The 19,998-nt window shown below is 54.3% G+C and overlaps 1 protein-coding gene and 1 long non-coding RNA gene across 4 annotated transcripts in view; one reads left to right on the forward strand and one right to left on the reverse strand.

Annotated features, from left to right (window-relative positions):
* Positions 1-99: 99 nt before the first annotated feature.
* The window catches only part of WDR90 (WD repeat domain 90), a 28,007-nt gene continuing 8,108 nt past the window's right edge, over positions 100-19,998 (forward strand). The window contains exons 1-34 of one of the 3 annotated variants that reach the window (XM_040647729.2): positions 100-148; positions 633-724; positions 796-972; positions 1,180-1,318; positions 1,486-1,656; positions 2,110-2,211; positions 2,289-2,336; positions 2,586-2,709; positions 2,944-3,011; positions 3,775-3,884; positions 4,328-4,546; positions 5,030-5,092; positions 5,288-5,356; positions 5,614-5,724; positions 5,799-5,944; positions 6,304-6,361; positions 7,656-7,774; positions 8,215-8,376; positions 9,238-9,341; positions 10,330-10,446; positions 10,989-11,224; positions 11,682-11,821; positions 12,295-12,425; positions 13,284-13,414; positions 13,848-14,009; positions 14,591-14,719; positions 15,004-15,137; positions 15,215-15,252; positions 15,706-15,825; positions 16,221-16,397; positions 17,246-17,343; positions 18,257-18,359; positions 18,858-18,979; positions 19,338-19,497. In XM_040647729.2, coding sequence (XP_040503663.1) covers positions 139-148; positions 633-724; positions 796-972; positions 1,180-1,318; positions 1,486-1,656; positions 2,110-2,211; positions 2,289-2,336; positions 2,586-2,709; positions 2,944-3,011; positions 3,775-3,884; positions 4,328-4,546; positions 5,030-5,092; positions 5,288-5,356; positions 5,614-5,724; positions 5,799-5,944; positions 6,304-6,361; positions 7,656-7,774; positions 8,215-8,376; positions 9,238-9,341; positions 10,330-10,446; positions 10,989-11,224; positions 11,682-11,821; positions 12,295-12,425; positions 13,284-13,414; positions 13,848-14,009; positions 14,591-14,719; positions 15,004-15,137; positions 15,215-15,252; positions 15,706-15,825; positions 16,221-16,397; positions 17,246-17,343; positions 18,257-18,359; positions 18,858-18,979; positions 19,338-19,497 — 4,090 coding nt within the window. In that variant the 5' untranslated portion in view covers positions 100-138. Of the gene's footprint in view, positions 149-438; positions 725-795; positions 973-1,179; positions 1,319-1,485; positions 1,657-2,109; positions 2,212-2,288; positions 2,337-2,585; positions 2,710-2,943; positions 3,012-3,774; positions 3,885-4,327; positions 4,547-5,029; positions 5,093-5,287; positions 5,357-5,613; positions 5,725-5,798; positions 5,945-6,303; positions 6,362-7,655; positions 7,775-8,214; positions 8,377-9,237; positions 9,342-10,329; positions 10,447-10,988; positions 11,225-11,681; positions 11,822-12,294; positions 12,426-13,283; positions 13,415-13,847; positions 14,010-14,590; positions 14,720-15,003; positions 15,138-15,214; positions 15,253-15,705; positions 15,826-16,220; positions 16,398-17,245; positions 17,344-18,256; positions 18,360-18,857; positions 18,980-19,337; positions 19,498-19,998 lie in introns of those variants that run through there. The other 2 variants (XM_046900735.1, XM_015294689.4) reach the window with 2 other exon arrangements.
* LOC121106804 lies at positions 10,599-11,028 on the reverse strand. The gene is made up of 2 exons (XR_005839879.2): positions 10,900-11,028; positions 10,599-10,804 (listed from the first exon to the last, which is right to left on the reverse strand). It is a non-coding gene; the product is annotated as an uncharacterized LOC121106804 (long non-coding RNA).

The raw sequence follows: 19,998 nt of genomic DNA on the forward strand, positions 1-19,998 counted from the left end.
AGCTGCGGGAGAGCTGCAGCGCCCCCTGTCGGCCCGGGAGGCCCCGCGGGGCGGGCGCCACGTGACGTAGTCCAAAGGGGGCGTGGCCTCACGGCGTGCGGGCGCGGATTGGCGGCGGGCGCGCGGGACGGTTGAGCCATGGCGGCGGGTAGCGGGGGCGGGACGGGGCTGGGGGGACCGGGGGGCACCGAGACACCCTGGGGAGGGGATGGGAACACCGGGACAGGGCTGGGGCGGGGGGATGGGGACACCGGGACACGCTGGGATAGGGTTTGGGGGGCGTGGGGACATAAATACACGGTGGGATAGGGGTTGGGGGGGGGGAATGGGGACCCCAGGTCGCAGTGGGATAAGAATGGATGGGAATGGGGACACTTGAACCCAGTGGGACAGGGTTGGAGTGGAATAAGGACACAGAGACACGCTGGGATAGGGCTGGGGGCGCTGGGACGCATCAAGACAAGCCTGGAGGGGTCTGGGGACACCGGGGGCACTGGGATATACCGGGACAAGGCTGGGGGAGCACCGGCACAGGGCTGGGGAGCATTGGGATGGGGCTGGGGAGCAGCGGGAGGATGCTGGGGGAGGTCACCATGGTGTCGTTGCGTCCTCCACGCATCGCCTCCCTGCAGCGTGGCAGAGCCCCTACCTGAACGTCTTCAAGCACTTCCGAGTGGAGGAATGGAAGCGCTCCCACAAGGAGGGGGACGTCACCACCGTGATGGTAACGGAGGTACCTGGGCTGGCCCCTGCCCGGGGTGGGCGGCAGGACCCCATCAGCCTGTGCTCCTGCAGGACAAGACGCTGAAGGGCACAGTGTACCGCATCCGGGGCTCCATCCCTGCCAGCAACTACCTGCAGCTGCCCCGCACCGGTTCCCAATCACTGGGGCTGTGTGGCCGTTATCTCTACCTCCTGTTCCGGCCTCTGCCCCGCAAGTACTTCGTGGTGCACCTGGACGTGGCCACCGAGGTGTGTGAGGATGCAGGGTGGGCGTCCCGGGGGGACCGGGTGCTGGTGGGAGCTGCAGGAGGGGTTAAAGGAGGTGATGGAGCCCTGCGCTCCTTTGGGGTCCACGTGGGGGGTTGCTGGGGCTGCTATCCAATGCCTAACAGGGGCTGTGAGGTCCCTCCCGACCCAAACCTGCAGGGTGGGTGATGTGCTCACGTCTGTCCCCAGGAGAACCAGGTGGTGCGCGTCTCCTTCTCCAACCTGTTCAAGGAGTTCAAATCCACGGCCACGTGGCTCCAGTTCCCCTTCATCTGTGGGGCAGCCAAGGGTTCGCTGCACGACGGCAAAGCCAGGGCTTCCAGGAGAGGTAAGAAGTGGCCAAAGTGAATTATTAGGAAATCAATGGGGTTTGGAAGTGGAGCGGTGTGGGTGCAGGAGACGAGAGGGGGTGCCCAGGATCCCACCTCGTGTCTCCTGCTTCGCAAGGGCCGTGGTGCAAAGTTTGCTGTACCTGGCGAGGTTCTTTGTCTGCAGAGCTGGTGGGAGCAGCCCCTGCCGACACACGCTGGACCTGCCTGGTGCTTGACCTGCACTACGTGCTCTCCCTGTACCTGAGCCGGCGGTACAGCCACCTGAAGAGCATCAAACTCTGCTCCAACCTGCTGGTAAAAAACGTCTGCACGAGCGACTTGCTGTTTGAGCCAGGTGGGGAGCTGAGACCCTGTGAGATTCCAAGCAAGCCTGGTTGTACCCTGGCATTCTAGAAGCTGCTTTTAGAGCCCTAAGTGCAGCAGGGCCACTGCCTCCCGCTGAGCAGCTTGAATTCTCAGCCTGTGAGCACAGGAAAGTGCCTGTGGCAAAGGCTGGGCTGGCTGTGGTGCAGCAGGGATAGGAAGCAGAAGGGGCAAAGTGCTCAGTGAGACGTGAGCAGGTTCGACGTGCAGCAGTGGATGCAGCCTCCTGACCTCTCTGCAACGAAGCGTCATCTCACTTTCTAGCTGGAAAAGCAAAAGAGTAGAAAAAAAGTGAAGTATCTTACCAAAGTTAGTGTTTTTGTGGGGGAAAAAAAGGGCCTTACCAAACCTCAGGTCTCCCAGGGCTGTGCCCACAGACTCTGCTGTTGGGTTTTCTTGTCTCTGAAACGCAGATGTCTTCCAGCACGCCGCCTTTACCCACCTGCTCACCGTGGCAGTCACTCAGTTAAAACCTTCATTTCTGATGTGCTGGTTTGTGCTGGAAATCTGCCCAAACTCACTGCTGGTAGGACTTCAAGGTGCTGCATGCAGTGAGAGGCTCCTGAGATTTGTTACGTAGCGAAGGCTGTTGTGAAATTACAGCTACGCCAAGGAAGGAAGAGAAGAAAATCAGCACAGCCCGAGCACAAGGCATGCAAATATACAAAAAATAATAGAGGTGAAATGAATCCTGGCCCTGGGGGGGTTATAGCTTGATACCAGGGGTCTGCCCTCTTGGGTTGCCTTTGAAAGCTGGGAGTTTCAGGGTGCAAAGGTTCATTCGTTGTTCGATATCGCAGTGCTTCAGTTGTAGCCTTTGTGTTTTCGCTGCCCCTGAAGAGAGGAATTGTGTCCTGCTGGAGGCTGACTTCAGTCACCTTCTATCTCCTGTGCCACCAGGCGTGACGCTCTCTGAAGCCCACCGTGCCAGCCCGGCCTGCCATGGGGCCACTCCAATGCCACGGGACATGGCCTTCCCAGTGCCCAAGGGAGGGAAATGGCACGACCACTACGACTACATCAGGTACTGACAGCAGCACAGAGCTCCTGGGGACAGGTTGGTGCGTGGTGTGGGTAGACAGGATGGGTAAAGCTGGCTAAGGGATAACAGATTTGCTCAGGGGGGGTAAAAGGAAGAGTCTTATAGGAGGCAGTGAGCTCAACCTGCTCCTGAGCGAGGCTTCTGCCCCAGATACAGGGGGTGTTGTGAGATCCTGCGTGGAGCCCTGGTTACATGGTGCCTTCTGATTTTGCTCAGGTTCCCACCCGATGGCTCCAGGCTGCCATATGACTCCATCCAGAGGAGCTGCTCCAGTCCTGTGGCAGGTGGGATGGCTGGGGACGGCGGGTGGGACAGCAGATAGGACACACTGGCCCTGTGCATATGCTTGAGTAGCACTTGACTGTGGCTCAATCAGAGCCCTTTTTGTGTGATCCATGCTGGGAGAGCTGCCAGAAGCTGAGACTTGGGTCAGCTAAAGTACCCGCGTTGGCTGCGTGGGAGCACTTGGAATGGCTGGAGTAAAGATGGTTCTTGGCTGGGAAGTTAGATGAATTGTAAAGAAGCTGTGTGCTGGGCTCTTTTATAGCTGTTATTGAGAACTGAGAACTCAGTGAGTCTCCTGGGGTCAGAGTCCTTTCTTCCTCCAAACTCAGGGCAGCAAATCCGAAGCGTGTTATGTCTGCTGTGTCTCTGCTGTAGTAGTTTGTGAGTGGGGGACCCAGATGGGTTTTCCATTGCTATTCATTTCCGTGCCTCTCTCGACTCCATCAGCAGCCGAACGCTGTGGATCTTTGCTTCCAGGGGAGGTTCAGGTTGGATATTAGGAACAAGTTGTTCTCTCAAAGAGCGGTGCTGCAGTGGCACTGCTGCACCATGGAGTTGGTGAGGTCGCCATCCCTGGAGGTGTTCCAGAACCGTGGAGATGTGGCACTGAAGGACGTGGCTCAGCATGGGGCATAGTGGGGTGGGTTTGGGGTTCAGCTTTGTGATCGAAGAGGTCTTTTCCAACCTTTGAACGGTTCTATGATCCTTCCCTGCAGTAGGCAGCTAACAGGGCAGAGCCCAGCCCTTTCCTCTGTCACCCAGGTGGCCACAACTCAGAGGAGCCCCTTGGCCAGCTGCCCCAGCCAGTGACGCTCACCAAAGCAGTTCGAGACCGGCTGTCCCTCATCCAGCAGATCACCAGTCCCAAAGCTGTAAGTGTGCCGCGGATGGAGGGTGTGTGGCTCTGTTCTACCTTACAGGGAGTTTTTCCCACATCTTCTCCTTTAGTTTCGGTGTTTAGAATGTAGAAGCTGCTGCTTGTCATTTGCAGCCTGATCTGGGCACGGTCTGTTGACCCAAAGCCCACAGTTAATAACTCAGTGGTTCATTCTGGCGTAGCACAGAGCAGAGAGGAGAAAAATGCCGACGACTCCATAATCTTTAGACATTCATCCCCGTGTCAACCGGGCAGCAAATACTTTTGTCTTCCAATTAAAGATAGGAAATGAAGACCGGAGGCTAAAGGGACTTGGTGGGGTGCAGAGCCACTCCGGAGTGACACCGGTGTCCCCATGTGTCTGCCTTTGCAGTGGGTGCTGGGAGGGCTGAGCCGTGCCCAGGGCTGAGCTGTGCTGGGGGCTTTGCTCTTTCCCAGATGCCACACCGGTGCCCTGCAGCTGCAGGAAGCATCCCTGAGGTTCACCTGGCAGCCCCAGAGGCCCTGCGTGTTGGGGACCAGGAGGCAGAGGATGGGACGCTGCGTGGCATGGGGGACTCCATGCGGTCCCTGGCTGTGAGTGATGGTGGCATCCATGTGTATGCACACCAGAGGAGCAAGCAAGCTGCCCATGCCACCCATTCAGGTTCAGAGGAGGTGAGTGAGCAGGCAGAGGACACAGCAGCCCCGTTTCCTACTGGAGTGGTTGTGGTTCTCCTTATTGTTCCCCCCCTGCTTTTGGAGGCTTTGATGGTGGGACGCTTTTGGTCAAGAGGAGAGGAGCTCTGCTGCTTCCTGAGCTTTTGCTTCCTGCAAGTGTCAGGGTTCCCTGTGAGCCACGTGCTCAGCCAACAGCACTGGGTTTTGCCAGACACCAATGTCTCCCCTGCACCTTCCTCCATCTGCCCAGACTGTGCTGAGCACACGGGGCCCTGGGCACCCTCCCCAGCCCTGCCCGTGTGCCCTGACACTGCTGTGGGGCTGACATTGCTGCTGGTTAATGCTACAGAATGCTTTCGCTGGCGTTATTTTTTCTGGCTGTCCATTCTTTTTCAACTCCTATCTGCATATCTTGAAAGGAGGACGCTGTGTTTGGGTGCACTGACACTAAGGCACTTGTGTTGTTACCCATCTGCACAGGGCGTGCACGGGAAGGGCCCCGGAGCAGATGCACCAACCAGTGGGAGAGCCTCTCGCTGCAGGGTAAGGCAGTGCCCCTCTGCCTTCCAAATCCAGCTTCTCCTGGGATGAATAAAAGCCGTCCCTTGGAGAGAAAGCAGAGCTGTCCCAGTGCCACACAGAGCCAAGAAATGGGGACAGAGGGGCCCAGCAGTCAGAGCACCATAGCAGAGCAGTGGGTGAGCTGCCATCATCCTCCTCTGACTTTTTTTTTTCCAGAGCTTCTTACCAGATCCGATCCTGAAGCTGAGGAAGGTGATTGGCTTTGGAGGCTGCAGCACCAAGTGGGTCAGTACCTGGGGTGGCTGTGTGAGCTTATCTGTAACCCTGTGCTGCTCTCTGAGAGGAGTGAAGGGCTGACAAGCACCACGCTTCTGGTGGGTGCGAGGCTGTGTTTGTGCATGGCCATTCTGCTGTTGCAGTGGCAGAAATCAGACATGATGGGAGCCAGTGAGATCTCCTGGCTTCTGCATATTTAAGAGACCGTTGTGTCCAACCTGGGGTCACTGGGATATCTCATTTGCTCTCTGGTTTTGCTCCTGCAGGCGCTGTGGACTCACAACAGCTCTGCAGTGGTGTACCCCTGCCATGCAGTGATAGTAACCCTGCAGATTCAGACTGGCGAGCAGAGGTTCTTCACTGGGCACACAGATAAGGTAGATGTGGTTTCCTTCCAAAGGCACGCTGTCGCTCCCAGCTGCTCCCATCCCAGCTCTCTGATGTCCCACAGGTGTCAGCGCTGGCGTTCAATGGGAGCAGCACCCTGCTGGCCTCGGCACAGGAAGGTCCCCTGGGTGTGCTGCGCCTATGGGACTTCCCCAAGGGCAGCTGCCTGGCTGTGTTCCAAACCCACCTGCGGGCCGTGCTGTCTCTCAGGTACGTGCCAGCCCTGGAGGGGATGCATCTCAGCCCCGGTGCGGCCCGGAAAGCGGATTTTCCTCTCTGTGTTTTCTTTCCCAAATTCGAGCCCTATCACCAGGCGGCTTTGGTATTTAGGACCTGTAATTGCAAATGGCAGGTGTTGCAGCGTGGCAGCTTTTCCATGCTATTGCTGCGTGATAAAGCAGGGGTGAATTACAGCTCTCCATCAGCTGCCTGCGTTTCTCAGCAGGTCTGCTGGCAGCTCACCCCTCAGCACTCACCGTCTCCTTCACTTGCCTGCTTTGATTCCCAGCTGAGATGCGTTGGGGGTGTGAGGTGCAGCCCCTCACCAGGTGTCCCTCCTGTTCTTGCAGCTTCTCCTACAGCGGAGCCGTTCTCTGTGGCGTTGGAAAGGACGGGCATGGCAAAACGGTGAGAAGTAAAACTTGTTCTTTTGGTGTTTGCCCTGCCCTGCTGGGTGAGTCCTCCAAATCCCACAGCTGCTGGGCCGGCAGAGCGCTGCTATGGGCTTGCTAGCTCCCAGCTGACAGGCAGGCCTGGAGGATTCTCCTTTTGTCCTGCGGGGATCGCTGCAAACCAATGCACAGCATTGCCTGGCTGAGGGTCACGTGCTTGTGCAGCACCTTGTGCTGGAAGGCCTGCAAGCACGTAGTGAGGGAGCGGGAATTGGAATGGGAGATTGGGCGCTGTCTGAAACCCAAAATACATCTTTTGTAGCATGAAGGGCGAGCAGACAGATGCAGGGTTTAATCCTTCCATTCTGGGCATTGCAGACACTGTGTGCTGGAAGGGTGCTGAAGCTGCCACCCACTGATGTAGCTAGAGGATGACGCAGATCCCACACGTACTAGTCAAAAATAAAGCTGTTTTTTTGGGGCTTTATCAGTGCAACTGTTTTCACCCAACAATCCCTTATTGGCAGCTCCCAGCAATTAGTTGTGCCACTGCTGACTGCCTGCAGGAAAAAAAACAAACAGCCGCAGGATTGCTCCAGCTTTTCCCCAGCATAAAGCAATGTTCCACAGCCCGGCTGGGAGCTGGAGACCCATGGCTGGGGAGGTGTACGTGAGCTGCCCAGGAGCACTGCTGGAGTGATGCTGCAGGCTGTGCTGGGTCCAGCCTGACTGCTCTCTGAGAGCAGAGCATTTGGTCACCTGTCTGTCCTCGCTGGTTGTCCCTTTGGCTGTGGGTGACCTCTGTCCATCCCCATGCTTGGTGTGGCCACTCCATGAGGTGGAGAGGCTTTGCGCATACCCTGAGACTGCAGGCACTATCACTGCTTTGCCACAGGACTTGGCACCGTGGGCAAACAACGCTGGAGCTGAGCAGCATGCTACAAGAAGGAGGGAGGGCAGCAGACTTGCTACCTCCAGCTCTCATAGAACATCTCAGCCGTGGTGCAGCTCTTCCAACTCAGGAAGCAGAGTTTGTGTATTTTCTTTCCTGAACTTGAGCCCCAGTGCCAGGTAGCCCCAGATTTAGGACCTGTAATTGCAGTTGCCAGGCAAACACACTGCAATGAAGCTTTGCTGAGCTGCTTGGACTGTCCTGAGCCCTCTGCGTGAGAAGATTTTTACCTCCTTCAATTTTGTTACCAGCTCCAGAGCAATCCTTGGGCTGTGCAGCTCTTCTGCTCTGCTGCAAAACTCTTCCTCTGCCAAGGTTTCCATATTTCAGCTGCTCTGCTGTGATGTCTCCCTTTCAGATGGTGGTGGTGTGGAACACTGCCCAGGTGACCCATGGTGGAGAGGTGCTGGTGCTGGCCAGAGCGCACACGGATGTGGACATCCAGACCTTGAAGATTGCTTCTTTTGATGACACCAGGTAGGGTGCAAAGAAAACGTATGGGCAGCACCAGTTTGGGCTTGGCTGTGGAGCACTCGAGGTGCTGCAGCCGTTTAAAGGGAGCTCGTAAACCAGATGGAGAGCGACTTTTTATGTGGTCTCGTAGTGATAGGATAGGAGGGGAGGGTTTTAAACTAAAAGGGAGGAGAATTGGGTTAGATATTAGAAGGGAATTCCTTACTCAGAGGGCAGTGAGGTGCTGGCACTGCCGCCCAGAGCTGTGGGTGCCCATCCCTGGAGATGCCCATGGTCATGGATGGGCCCTGGGCAGCTGAGCTGAGGGACACACAGCCCACAATATGGGACCAGATGGGCTGCGAGGTCCCTTCCCACCCAACCATGCTGTGCTTCCATGATGAGGGCTTGCAGGAGCGAGGTTTGGTCCCTTTCCATCCCTTACCCCATCTCTCTTGTGACAGGATGGTGTCGTGTGGCCGGGACAGCGTGAGGCTGTGGCGAGTGCGGAACGGAGTGCTGCGCTCCTGTCCTGTCAACCTGGGCGAGTACCACGCACTGGAGTTCACTGACCTGGCCTTTGAGGAGGGGCACTCAGCTGCACGTGAGCCTGACGACCGCACGCTGTAAGGGAATGGGGCTGCAGCCTCCTCCTTGTTTGGGTTCACCTGGAGCTGTGGGAGCTTCTGCCCTCCTCTGCTTCCCCGGAGAGCTTCAGTGGAATGCGAGCAATGAGTCCTCGCTCTCGCCACGTGGATGTGTTGCTATGTGCAGTGACCCTCAGGTCATGCTCATGGTTTGCTTTCTGGTGGCAGTGGTGTGGTGCAAATCCTCTGAGATACAAACAGATCACTTTTGTGTTTTAATGCTTTATTTTAATCATCAGAGCAGACCTTTGCTGCTACCAAGCAGGCCGGGCTGTGCCCCTGCCCTCCCTGAGGGTTGTCCTGGGCTTTGAGGGTCTTCACTGAAGTCTGTGCTGAGCTTTCGGCTTGTTTTCTGATTGGTATTTCCAAGGGGCAGGAGGTAATAAAATAGGAATCTGTGACTGTCAGATTGGATGTCGGGTTGGATATCGGGAACAGTTTCTCAGAAGGAATGGGGATGCAGTGGCACAGCTGCCCGTGGAGGTGGGGATCACCATCCCTGGAGGTGTTCAGAACCATGGAGATGTGGCACTGAGGGACGTGGGCAGTAGGGATGGGTTGGGGTTGAACCTGGTGATCTTAGAGGTGTTTTCCAACCTTAATGATTCCTCTCTTGGCTGTAGGTTTGTGGGATGGCTCATGGGAAGGCCCCTAGATCACCCTAGCGTCACATTGCTTTCCATCTTAGCAGATGATCGTGAGCCTTCCCTCTAAGCCTGCATTGTTACTATAGGACTTCTGCACAGTAACGCTCCACAAACCTGGATCTTTACTATGGCCCGTCCACACGGTTCCTCTTAAACCCTCAGGAAGCTGAGCACGTGTCCTTCTCCATTCCAGCTTCATCTGCAGCAGGAGTGGCCACGTCCTGGAGGTGGACTACAAGAACGTCTGCGTGCGGAGCGCACGGCGGCTGCTGCCTGCAGAGCTGCAGGATGGGGCAGGTAGGTGGGCAGCATAGATGCGACCCCTGGTAGCATAAAGCAGCCGTCTGCCTGCTGCTAAAGCCTGTCTGGGGTCGATGAGATCATTGCTAGCTAGCTGTTTTCGCCTTAAGCACCTCAAATAGTGCAGAAAAGCATCGCCCTAAGAAAGAATTGGAGTGTTTTCAATGCTGATTGCACTTTCAGAGGAGCACTGCTTTTAGAAACATGAAACGGGGGTCTTAATTCGCTGATGAGGATCTTAATGTAGTGATGTGAAAAAGCAAAGCGGATCAATGAAAGGATGAGTTTGGGGATTCTTTTCATTACTCGGCCTGTGTGAAGTGTTTGGGGATATCTTTGATGCTGTATTCTAAGTGGCGGCGCAGCTTTCAGCTCATCCATTAATTTTAACAGCAGGGAGAATTCACTTTCAAGTGTCACTGCCCTGCTGTCTTAAAACTTGGTGCGTGTTTTGCTTTGGCAAATGGAGCTAATTAACCTACAGTGTGCCTCTTTGAGAAGCACAGAACTCCAGCTCCTGCTTTGTGGGTGAGAAAACAACCCGGAGATGAGGCGATGTCCCTGGGCCTCTCAGAGGCAGCAGTGTTGGCTGCCTTTGGTGCTGTGACCATAGACTTCATCCTGGCATCTAAACATCAGCTGCTTTCCCCACCTCTACCTGTCAGACACTGCAGAGAGGATTTGAGACACGGGGATGGAAGTTTTGTATCTCAGGCACTTTACCTTGCCACGAAATCTTTTGCGAGCCAAAAGTATGGCAGGGTTTCAAAAGTGGCTTTTCTGTGCCTGGCAAGAGCAAACAGAGCCGTGCTGATGGTAAAGAAGTGCTGGGAGATGACAGGAGGTGATTGGGACCTTTCAGAGGTGCAGCCCTTCCCAGTGGGATTTCTGGCTGCCGGTGCAGCTCTTGGATGGGAGAGCCCTTCCTTTGAGTTTTCATGTTTCTATCAGTATTCAACTAAGTGTCGTTTATTGTTTTTTTCAGGCCCTGGGATTGCTATAAACAGTATCAGCATCTCCTCAACCCTTTGTGCCACGGGCTCAGCTGATGGCTACCTGCGGCTGTGGCCACTGGACTTCTCAGCTGTTGTCCTCGAAGCAGGTGAGCGGAGCAGGGGGCAATCCTTCCCACCTCCCCAGTGCAGCAGCCTGCTGCTGGCAAGCCAAGCCTCTGCTCTGATGTCTCCTAAAGTATCTCTTGTGAATGAGGGTGTTTTTTCTGCCTGCTGTCACTGGGGGTGACTGTCTTGGAAGTATTTTACTTGAGCGACTATTTATTCCTGCTCATTCTTGTAACTCCGAGGGATGAGGCAGGAGGGCCTGGGGGAGAACAGGCAGTGCATCTTGATTTCTGTGCCCTTGTAGCCACAGCTCATCCATGCATGAAAAATTAGGGGAGAAGTCAAGCTGTTCTTCACTCTTTTTGAAACAGTCACCGTAACAGCAGAGCCCAGGGACTGCTAGAAAGGGCAGAGACTTAATTTGTCACTGAGCTCAAACCTGCAAGCGCTCCATCTTGAGATCACGTGGGAAGTTTTATTCCTACGTGCATTACCTCCCCAAGTATGCATCTGGCTCTGCAGCTGTGCCCCAGGTGCCATGCTCCTTTAGCGGGGCTGTGCTGACTGCTGTGTCCTCCCCCAGAGCACGAAGCGCCGGTGAGCTCTGTCTGCATCAGCCCTGATGGCCACAAAGTCCTGTGCACGACCACAGCCAGGAGCCTGGGCTACCTGGACATCCAGTCCCGGGGCTACAGCACCCTGATGCGCTCCCACGAGGATTCCATCTTGGCCTTCTCAGTGGATGGAGTTTGGAAGCAGATGGCGACGGTGTCCCGAGACAACAGCATCCGGGTGTGGGACCTGGTGTCCATGCAGCAGGTGGGGTAGTGGAGAGTTGCTGGGGATCTTGTGTTTATTAATCATCTGCCCGGGCTCTGCTTAGCTGAGTTATCAGAGCTTTGTGGTATAAGAGCTTTTAAATGTCCTCCTTGAAGCATGGGGTGCACCCTGGGCAAGAAAACCTTCTGAGGCCTGGAGTTCTCGGGCTCTTAGCTTAATGTGTAATTGGGTCTTAGTTTCTGAAGGTGTAATTAAACAAAATAGCCTCATTTGTTTTCTCTTCCTTCACCTTGTGAGTCTTGCTTTTAACAAATCACAGTTCCCAACGGCTTTACCTAAATGCCCAAAGACTCAGGGCTTTGTTGGGCTTTGTTTGCAAGCAGGAACGGTCAGAGTTCCATTGTGGGACCGTTGTGGTGGAGCTGTGAGGCCGTTCTGTGTGGCTGCCAGGCGCAGCTCCTTCCAGCTTTGTGCCCGTGCTGTGTTTTCCCTGCAGCTGTACGACTTCACAGCTGCTGCTGAGATGCCCTGTGCTGTGTCCTTCCACCCCACCCAGCGGATCCTCGCCTGTGGCTTCGACAGCGGCGTGGTGCGGACCTTCAGCTTGACTGCCTCCGACCTCCTGACAGAGCACAAGTAAGTGGTGAGGGCTGCACTGGTGCAGGAAGGGCTCTAATGGTGGGTGTTGTGGCAAGAGCTGTGCTCGTAGCTGCGGAGGTGGGAAGGTTGCTTTCGTGGGGCTTGACAGTTCTCATGTGCCAGTTGATCAGACATAGCCTGGGGTGGTGCAAGTCCAACCTGCAGCAGCACCAAGTGCTTTGTGCACCCTCTGACAGCTGCTGGTGGTAGGAAAGAGGTTCTCCTAGAGACTGCATGAACAGGGACCTCTCCTGAGCCTCACTGTGGGAGGTGGGCTGCTCCAAAGCGGGGGGAGCTGGTCCCATCCAGCAGCAGCCCTGCGCTGCTGTAGGCATGGACGTGCTGGGGTTCCCTGCTTGTCCCCATTTATTCTGCTCCCCTGGGTTCTTCACAGCGTTGCACTTGATGCTGCTGCCCTTTTCTGTGGCTTTTTTTTGGTTCTCAGCTCTTTCACCTTTTCCTCCTTCCAGGCAGCACCGCACTCGGATTGCTGGGCTCACCTTTTCTCCAGATGGCAACTTCATGTTCAGCTCCTGTTTGCAGGGAACTCTGGCTCTTTACAGCTGCGTGGCACAGAAAAGCCAGGTCCTGAGGGTCCTGGGTAAGTCCTTGGGGTTCTGGGCTGCCTTTTTCATTTTACCCCTGCAGTCTTTTGAGTAGCACAGGCATCAAACCGGGCTCAGCCCATTGAGAAAGCTGCATCATTTGTGTTTGTTCCTTGAAATAAGCAGCACTGGGAAGCTTGGGCAGGGAAGGGGAGCTCCGTTGTACACTGCGCCATACAAAGAGCTCCTGCCCCTGTGGGTGGGAAGTTGAAGTATGTAGAGGAAGAACAGGAGCTGAGAGGTCAGGGAATTTGTCCAGAATCCCCAAATTTTGGTGTCAGTGCTGCGACAGGATGTTCAAGTTTTGGCTTGGAAGCCACGCTCACTGCTTGGCCGTGTTCCGGGGACATGACAGTAGAATTCAGGTGGTGGGGTAAATGCAGGGAATTGCTCTGATTTTTTTTGTCATTTTTCAACCTTTGGGTCTGTCTGCCCGTGGAGCTGAGGTCGGTGTGATGGGGTTTGGCAGTGATTTGCTCTGCAAAGGGTTCAGACGTCCAGGCTGCAGCTGAGAGCTCACATCTGTAGCAACTTGTCACAGCTTCTTGTAAGGCTAATAAAAAAAGCAGAAACAGAAAATCAATTTTATTCCTTGTTCTGCGCTCTGAAAGCACCACACATTCAGTCAGGCTACGAGCCTTGTCTTTGAGGTGGTTTGCTGTGTGACATGGATGTAGCAGATCAAATGAGGAGCTTCTTCCTCAACAGAGGTTGCTCCTCTCTCAGGCCCAGAGCATTACCCCAGGGCTGACCCAGAGGCTGGAGCTGCAGGTAGCAGTTAGCAGCACCATCACGGCGTGCTGCAGAGTGACATTTGCTCCTCTCCTCACCCTCTCCCTTGCTGTGGCCCTCAGGTAACGTGGTGGCCCGGGATGCTGGCAGTGGTCCTGATGCTTTGGTGCTCAGCGGGGACAGCCGCCTCCTGGCCTTTGTGGGACCCTCCAAGTACGTTGTGACCGTGATGGAGGCCTGCTCTCTGGATGAGGTACCAGCAGGCTCCCTGCAGTGCTGGGGGAGAAAATCCCCATGGATTACAACCAGTCAGATAGGTCAAGAGTTGGGCAGGGCATTGGAGAGGGCCTCCCCAGCGCAGCAGGTGCTTACTCACGTGCTTACAGCTTAGTTTTCCACTCAGTGAGCTGGAAACAGTCCGGTCAAGGCTGCTGCTGCTGCTTCTCAACTTCACTCCCCTCTAGAAAGACGATTTGAAGGGCAGTAGTGGGCAGTGGGGATGTTGCTTTTGCCCTTCAGCCCCTTGTGGGATGTCCAGGTGGAGCACAGGGAGAGGTGTGGGGGAACTCTGTAGCCTTGTGTTAGGAGAGCCACCAGAGCAGCCCCAGCACCTGCCCAGCAGCTGCTCCTGAGTCTCCCCCAGTGCTTGCTCCACGATATTTCTTCAGCAGCTTCTTGTCTCACAGCTGCTGAGGGTGGACATCAGCATCCTTGATTTGAACAGTACGGCCTTGGACTCTGCAGTGAGAATCTGCTTTGCCCCTGTGTCGCGAGGAGAGCTCCTGGTGTCCACTTCTTCCAACAGAATCCTTGTGCTTGATGCAAAAACAGGACGGCTGGTGAGAGAGGTAGGGCACTATGAAATCCATGCCTGAGGGATCACCTTGTGTGGGGCTTGGGAACTTCAGGAGGCTGCGTGAGAGAAGAGCTCATCCTGAGGGCTTCCAAGGAAAGCATGAGTGGTGAGCGTGTGGCTGTCACAGTGTGGTCTTGGTTAGGGTGAGCCTGAGCTTGTCCTTATTTTCTGTACTGCCACACTCCTGTCCTCTTGCTGAAGCATTAGGACACGAACCTGTATTATTACATTGTGGTGGGCTGGTGGTAGGAGGTGAGTTCACTTATCTCACAGGTGGGCTAGTGGGAAATACCCGAGTGACCCACTTACATTTTGAAATCCGACTGCATCGTAGTGGATCTGTCCAGAGCACAGTGTGTTCAGTGATCTTCACCCTCCTGGAGAAACAGAAGGACTGGGAAGCGGGTGCAGACCTTCCTCAGGGCACCTCTGTCTCCTGCTTTAAACTTCACCAGAGGCCAAAAGCATTCCCCTCATGTTTGTCCAACTGACCTGTCATTTCTTGTTGCTGAAGAGGTGTTTAACTTGTTGATAGTGAGAGTTAATGCTGCTGGTGCTGTGCCCTGTCCTCAGGTGTCCCCTGTGCACAAGTTGTCCTGTTCTTCCTTGGCACTGAGTAAGGATGCCAGGTACCTGCTCACTGCTGGAGACAAGGTTATCAAAGTGTGGGACTACCGGATGCGCTTCGACATCAACTTCCAGGTACTGCACCTGGGGAGGGAAGGAGGCTGCTGTTCCCCTGGTCCATCAGATGAAGCATTTCTGAATCCCTGGAAAAGGAAGTAGCAGATGTGTGGCTTAGGCCAACGTGTTTGTGCTGACCCCTGGGCTTGAGCACTGCGTGCTGCTGCTCTCTGCGATGATCCTCTGCTGAGGGGCATAGACAGAAGCATCCTTCCCTGAGGATGGATGGATGGATGCTTTCAGGGAGCCACAGTGTGGCAGCCACAGTCCTCTAATGGAATTCATGATGCTCTCTCTCCCAGGTGTACATCGGCCACTCGGAGCCCGTGTACCAGGTGGCCTTCACCCCAGACCAGCAGCACGTCATCAGCGTTGGAGATGCCATCTTCCTCTGGGATTTCCTAGCTGTACCTGCAGAGAGGTCTCCCCCAGCCCTGTAAGTGCCATATTAGCTCTGTGTTTCCCCTTCCTCCAGCTCCTCTCTGTGTAACACTGCTCCTGTTGCTTTCCTAGGGCACGTTCCTCTAAGTCCCCTCTGCTGCCGGCAGCAGGTAAGTTTGCTTGCTGCCCTGAGTTGCTCTGCTCAGCAGCTCTCCCACAGCTGCTTTTGCTGGCAGTGGGTAGAGGTTGGGGAAATGGATTTTGGTTCTTTCCCTCAGTAGGATAGTCAAGTAGTAGGGGGTAACTGGCTAATTAGTCCCATTGGCAGTCTCCAGTTAACTAGCACCTCTCAGTAAGAGTCTGCCAAGGAAGGGATGTTTTGAGCAGAGTGGCTCTGGCTTTCTTGATAGGTAACTCAGCCTTTGCCTTCTGTCTTTCCCTGCCCCTGGCCTCCTGCCTCTGTCTTCTCTGTCTTCTTGCTCCCTGCCCTCCCTGTCCCCACTCTGTGTCCCTGCCTTGAATGATGGAGCAGGAGTTTGGAGCCATCACCATTGGCTCCAAGCTGGGAGGAGAAGAGGTTTTAAGGGACGATAGGAGTCACACAAAGTGTTTTATTTTCACAGAGAAGAGCTCTGAGAAGCTTAAGGATGTGTCTGATGTACCTCGGCAGACAATTCCTCTTCCATTGTTGTCCTCACCACCATGTCTGGATGTCAGCTCTGTCCACCCAGCAGGATGTCAAAGTAAGAGGGATTGCATGCAGGAGAGGGGGAAGTTGATCTCATTTTGGGAAAGGCTTCTTGCCTGGATCTCCAGCACCCTCAGAGCTGTCTCCGTCCCTCAACCCCTTCCTGCAGAGTGACAGAGCAGTGTGCACTTTCCTTCTAACGTGGACAAAGCTAGCCAGAGGTGTGGGGGTTCGGTGCTGCTGTAACTCCAAACGCTGAGCTGCTGGCACAGCTCCTGTGAAGGCGGTGGTAGACACCTTGTTGGACATACTCAGCAGGAAATGTCTGCTTTGCCCTCCACTGTAACAGATGGGTTGTGACACTGAGCAGAACACCACTACCAGAAATCAGTGGGTCGGTCAAGCGTGAAGCAGTCCTGGAGGTTCTGTCCTGCTATTCTTTCTCTGCAGGTATTTTCTCAGAGTCAGACAGAGAGGAGGAGGCCTGTCTGCCTGGCAGAATAGCACAGAATGGAGGCAAAGATGCCTCAGTCCTCATGGCAGAGCCGGCCAGGAGCGAGGAGCTTATCGTTGTGAGACCCAAAGTGAGGCCGGAGAGCTGCAGGCCTCCTGCACCATCAGCAAATGGTAACTCGGGACCATCTCCACCTATCCCAGATCTTGGCTCCTTGGGGCTCAGCCTGTATCCTGCATGGCAGCTTGGTCTGTCCCTGAAAAGCAAAGATAGATCGCTGTGAATGCAGCACAGACAGTCCCAGAGCAGCACTCCAGTGGTGTGCTTAGTTGTGAAAGAGAGGGCAGGGATGTGCTCCTCGGGTCCCTTCCTTGTCCCAGGTGTGATGGGGAAGTCAGCATTAAGGGATTCTCATGCTGGGCCCCAGGCCTGCTTGTTTGCCCGGCTCTTTCCCTGCTGCTGCTTCTAGGCGTGCCAGAAGCCCCTCTTCAGCTTGGAGCCCATATCATCTCTAAGTGGCACATTCTATTAAAGCCAGCTGAAATTAAAGCTCCCAGTATCTCTATTAATAGAGGCACAGCCTCAAAGCTCCAACAGTATGTGGCGAGCTGCCAGAAGCACACAGCTGCCAGCACTCAGCCCCAGGCAGGATTTGCTGGAAAGCTTCAACATAAAACTGTGCCTCCGCTGCTCTGGTTAGAGACCTCTTTCTGGCTGCATGACTTATGCTTTGCAGTGATGCGTGCAACATGGATGCCTTTAGGCTGTTGGGAGTGTGGCTGAGTGGGGTGGTGGGAGGGATGGGTGTTCTTCCTTTGCTCCTGGAAAGCTGGTGCTTTTCCTGCAGCCCCTCACACTGCCACGCAGAAGCACGTGTGGCTCTGCAGTCGAGTTTTTCCTCTCCCATATGTTAGTGTATATGCACTATCAGAACAGACAAGCCACAGTGTAGCTGCTGATCCCAAGCCATTCCCACGGGCAGCAGCAGCACGTAGGCACTGTTTTCTTCTTGGTATGGCAGAACCAAAGGAGACCAGAAGTCCCAAATCCCAGTGCTGCGTCCGCCCGGATTCGTACCGGCATTTCACTCCTCGCTTTAAGGCTTCCGTGCTCCCCCAGGTGAGGGCTGTGCTGGTTGCTTGGCCAGGGGAGGATGTGGCATTTGGGGGCTGGGCTAGGTGGCTTTTCAGAGTTGTTGCTGATGTTTGTTCTTCGGTGAGACGCACCCCCGGGTCTGATGTCCAAACAGAAACCCTTAACGTTAGTCCACCTCTCTCCTCTGCATGCAGCTCTTTCCAAACAAGCAAAAAGCGAGCTGTGCTCAATTCTTTCTCCGTTCAGCAAATCTGCATAGATTTGGATTCAAAGGCAATGGCAATGGCGTGTGCTATTGAAAGTGAAAGACAAGCGAGCAATGGCGTGATTCATCACACGCATATTTGCAAGCAGATGCATTGGCAAAGCAGGCTGGGGAAGGCAATCCATCGGGTGTAGTGAAGGTGGTTAAGGCACAGCTCTTGCTCTGTTAATAAGCAGAGTGATAGTAAAACAGAAACTTAACTCAACCTTTCCCTGAGCTCTGCTGTTCACAGTGGCTGGGAGAACAGCTACGCTCATCTTGCACCCTTAGCTCCCTCCTCTGCCCCCCACCTGGTAGTGCTTTTTCCCTCATTGTGTTCCTATTCAAAGTACATCACCAACTCAGCAGAACCCACTGAACTCCTGCCCAGCAGGATTAGCAGCTGCTCATCAGATGGGGAACTGCTGCCAGCCTGTTTTGTACCCAGTCTGAAAGCATCTGTTTCCGGCTGTGTTGGTGCAGTTTCTCTTTTATATGTGTGTGTGCACTTTCTTATCGACCCACTGATGTGCTGAATGTGGATTGTGTGAGCACTGGCATGAATTTGTGTGTTGTGTGTGTAAGTTAGATGCCTGTGTTTGCACACATGCTTTTCTTAGGTGTGTCCTGACTGTACCTGGCCAGGCCATCCTCTCAGAGCTTACTTTAAGCCTGTGTCTATTTTTCTTGCAGAGTTTCTCAGCTCCTCCAGCTGGCAATGAGGTCTTGAAGCTGAGAGCAGTAATTGGCTACAATGGGAATGGCAGAGGGAACATGGTGTGGGACCCGGACACAGGTATGCTGGGGAGGGTCCAGAGGGCTGAGAGCTGTGTGAGCCCTCGTCTGCACACACACACACACACACAGTGAGCTGAGATCTGTTCTTCCAGCTGTTGGGTTGGGATCTTTACTTCAGCACGGTGATTCTTTGTGCTGACAAAGCCCACTAACACTGCTTCTTTGCTGCTGATGAGTGTTGGTGGCTATGGACAGCAGCAGGCTTCAGTTGTCAGATGGACAGAGGAGGGTGGGAGCTGCCAGAGACTCCATCTCAACTCCTTTCTCCAAGCTGGTGCAATGCCCATCATCTTTGCTTTACTTGGGTTATGGGAAGTGAGATTTGCTTTGCTCCATGCTCAGCCAGCAGGAAGGATGCTGCAGGGGATATGTAGAAGAGCCAGCTTTTACAAATTACATTAAAAAAATAATTTCCCTGGTCTGTGATGTGAGTTGTAGTGGGTGCTGTATGTGAAGCCTTTGCAGGAAAACATCCCATCTGCTCGTTCTCTGCTAGGCTTCTTTGCCTACACCTGTGGCTGCGTCATCGTGGTTGAAGACCTGCACTCAGGGTCACAGAACCACTGGCTTGGTCATGTAGAGGAGATCTCTACACTTGCTGTCAGCCACGATGCTCAGGTAGGACAGGCTTCTGCTTGCCCAGGGCTGTGTTTTGTCCGCATCACTTCAGGCTGAAGGAATATCACTGACCAAAATCCCGTTTGTCTCTTCCTCCTTCTGCCTTCTGCATGGGAACCTGGGGTTATGGGCATAAAACCAATGGGTTCTGAGCCTAGCTATTGCTTGTGCTGGCTCAGTCTGACCATCCGTCTGGGTGATGCCACCACCTCCTCCTGTCTGGTGATGGTTTTCTTGCAGAATTTGCCATTTGCCAGCTGCCTGTTTTTAATGTGGATCTAACAGTTGCCAACACTAACTAATGAAATGTTCTCTAATTACTTACCAAGGTCTCTATGACAACATGTCATTCTGTTAGGCTCTGGCTTCTGCCTCAGGAAAGAGAGATGGAGACTCCCATTGTCAGATCTGCATCTGGAACACCCAGGATGGGATTTGTACAGCACGTCTCTTCCACCACAAGACACAAGTCCAAGCCATGGCATACTCTCGGGATGACAGGTTCCTTGCTACCGTTGGTGAGTACCCCTGTAAATGCTGGGTGTGGGTGCAGTAGACGTGGAATGGACAGCTGAGGGGAGGAAGATGCTGTACGTGGATGAGAGCTGTGAGGTCCATACCAAGCTCCTGAGTCTGACCAGCAGCTGCTGCTTGGTGGCCTTAGGACTTCGTTTCACAGTGAAATTGTCTCATTGTCTAAGCCTAATAAACAGGACAGTGCATCATGCAGCATGTCATCTCCTCAGGTCCTCCTGGGAGTGGCCATGAGCACAGGGGTGCTCTGCAAGTGAGCAGCTGTCAGCGTTTTGTGGGGGAAAATGTGCCTTGTGTTTACCAGGCATGGGTGCTGGCCTTGCTCTCATTGCCCTGTAGGCTCATTTTGCTTGCAGTTACATCTTTTTTCTGGCTGACTAGTCCTTGTTAAGCCATGTAAATAGTTTGCAGTCACTATATAGAGTATGCAGAGGGAAATGCCTTCTCCTGGTCTTCTTATTGTTGCTTAGCTGGAGCTGCACAGA

This window comes from Gallus gallus, chromosome 14 (genome assembly GCF_016699485.2).
Source record: "Gallus gallus isolate bGalGal1 chromosome 14, bGalGal1.mat.broiler.GRCg7b, whole genome shotgun sequence".
Classification (NCBI taxonomy): Eukaryota; Metazoa; Chordata; class Aves; order Galliformes; family Phasianidae; genus Gallus; species Gallus gallus.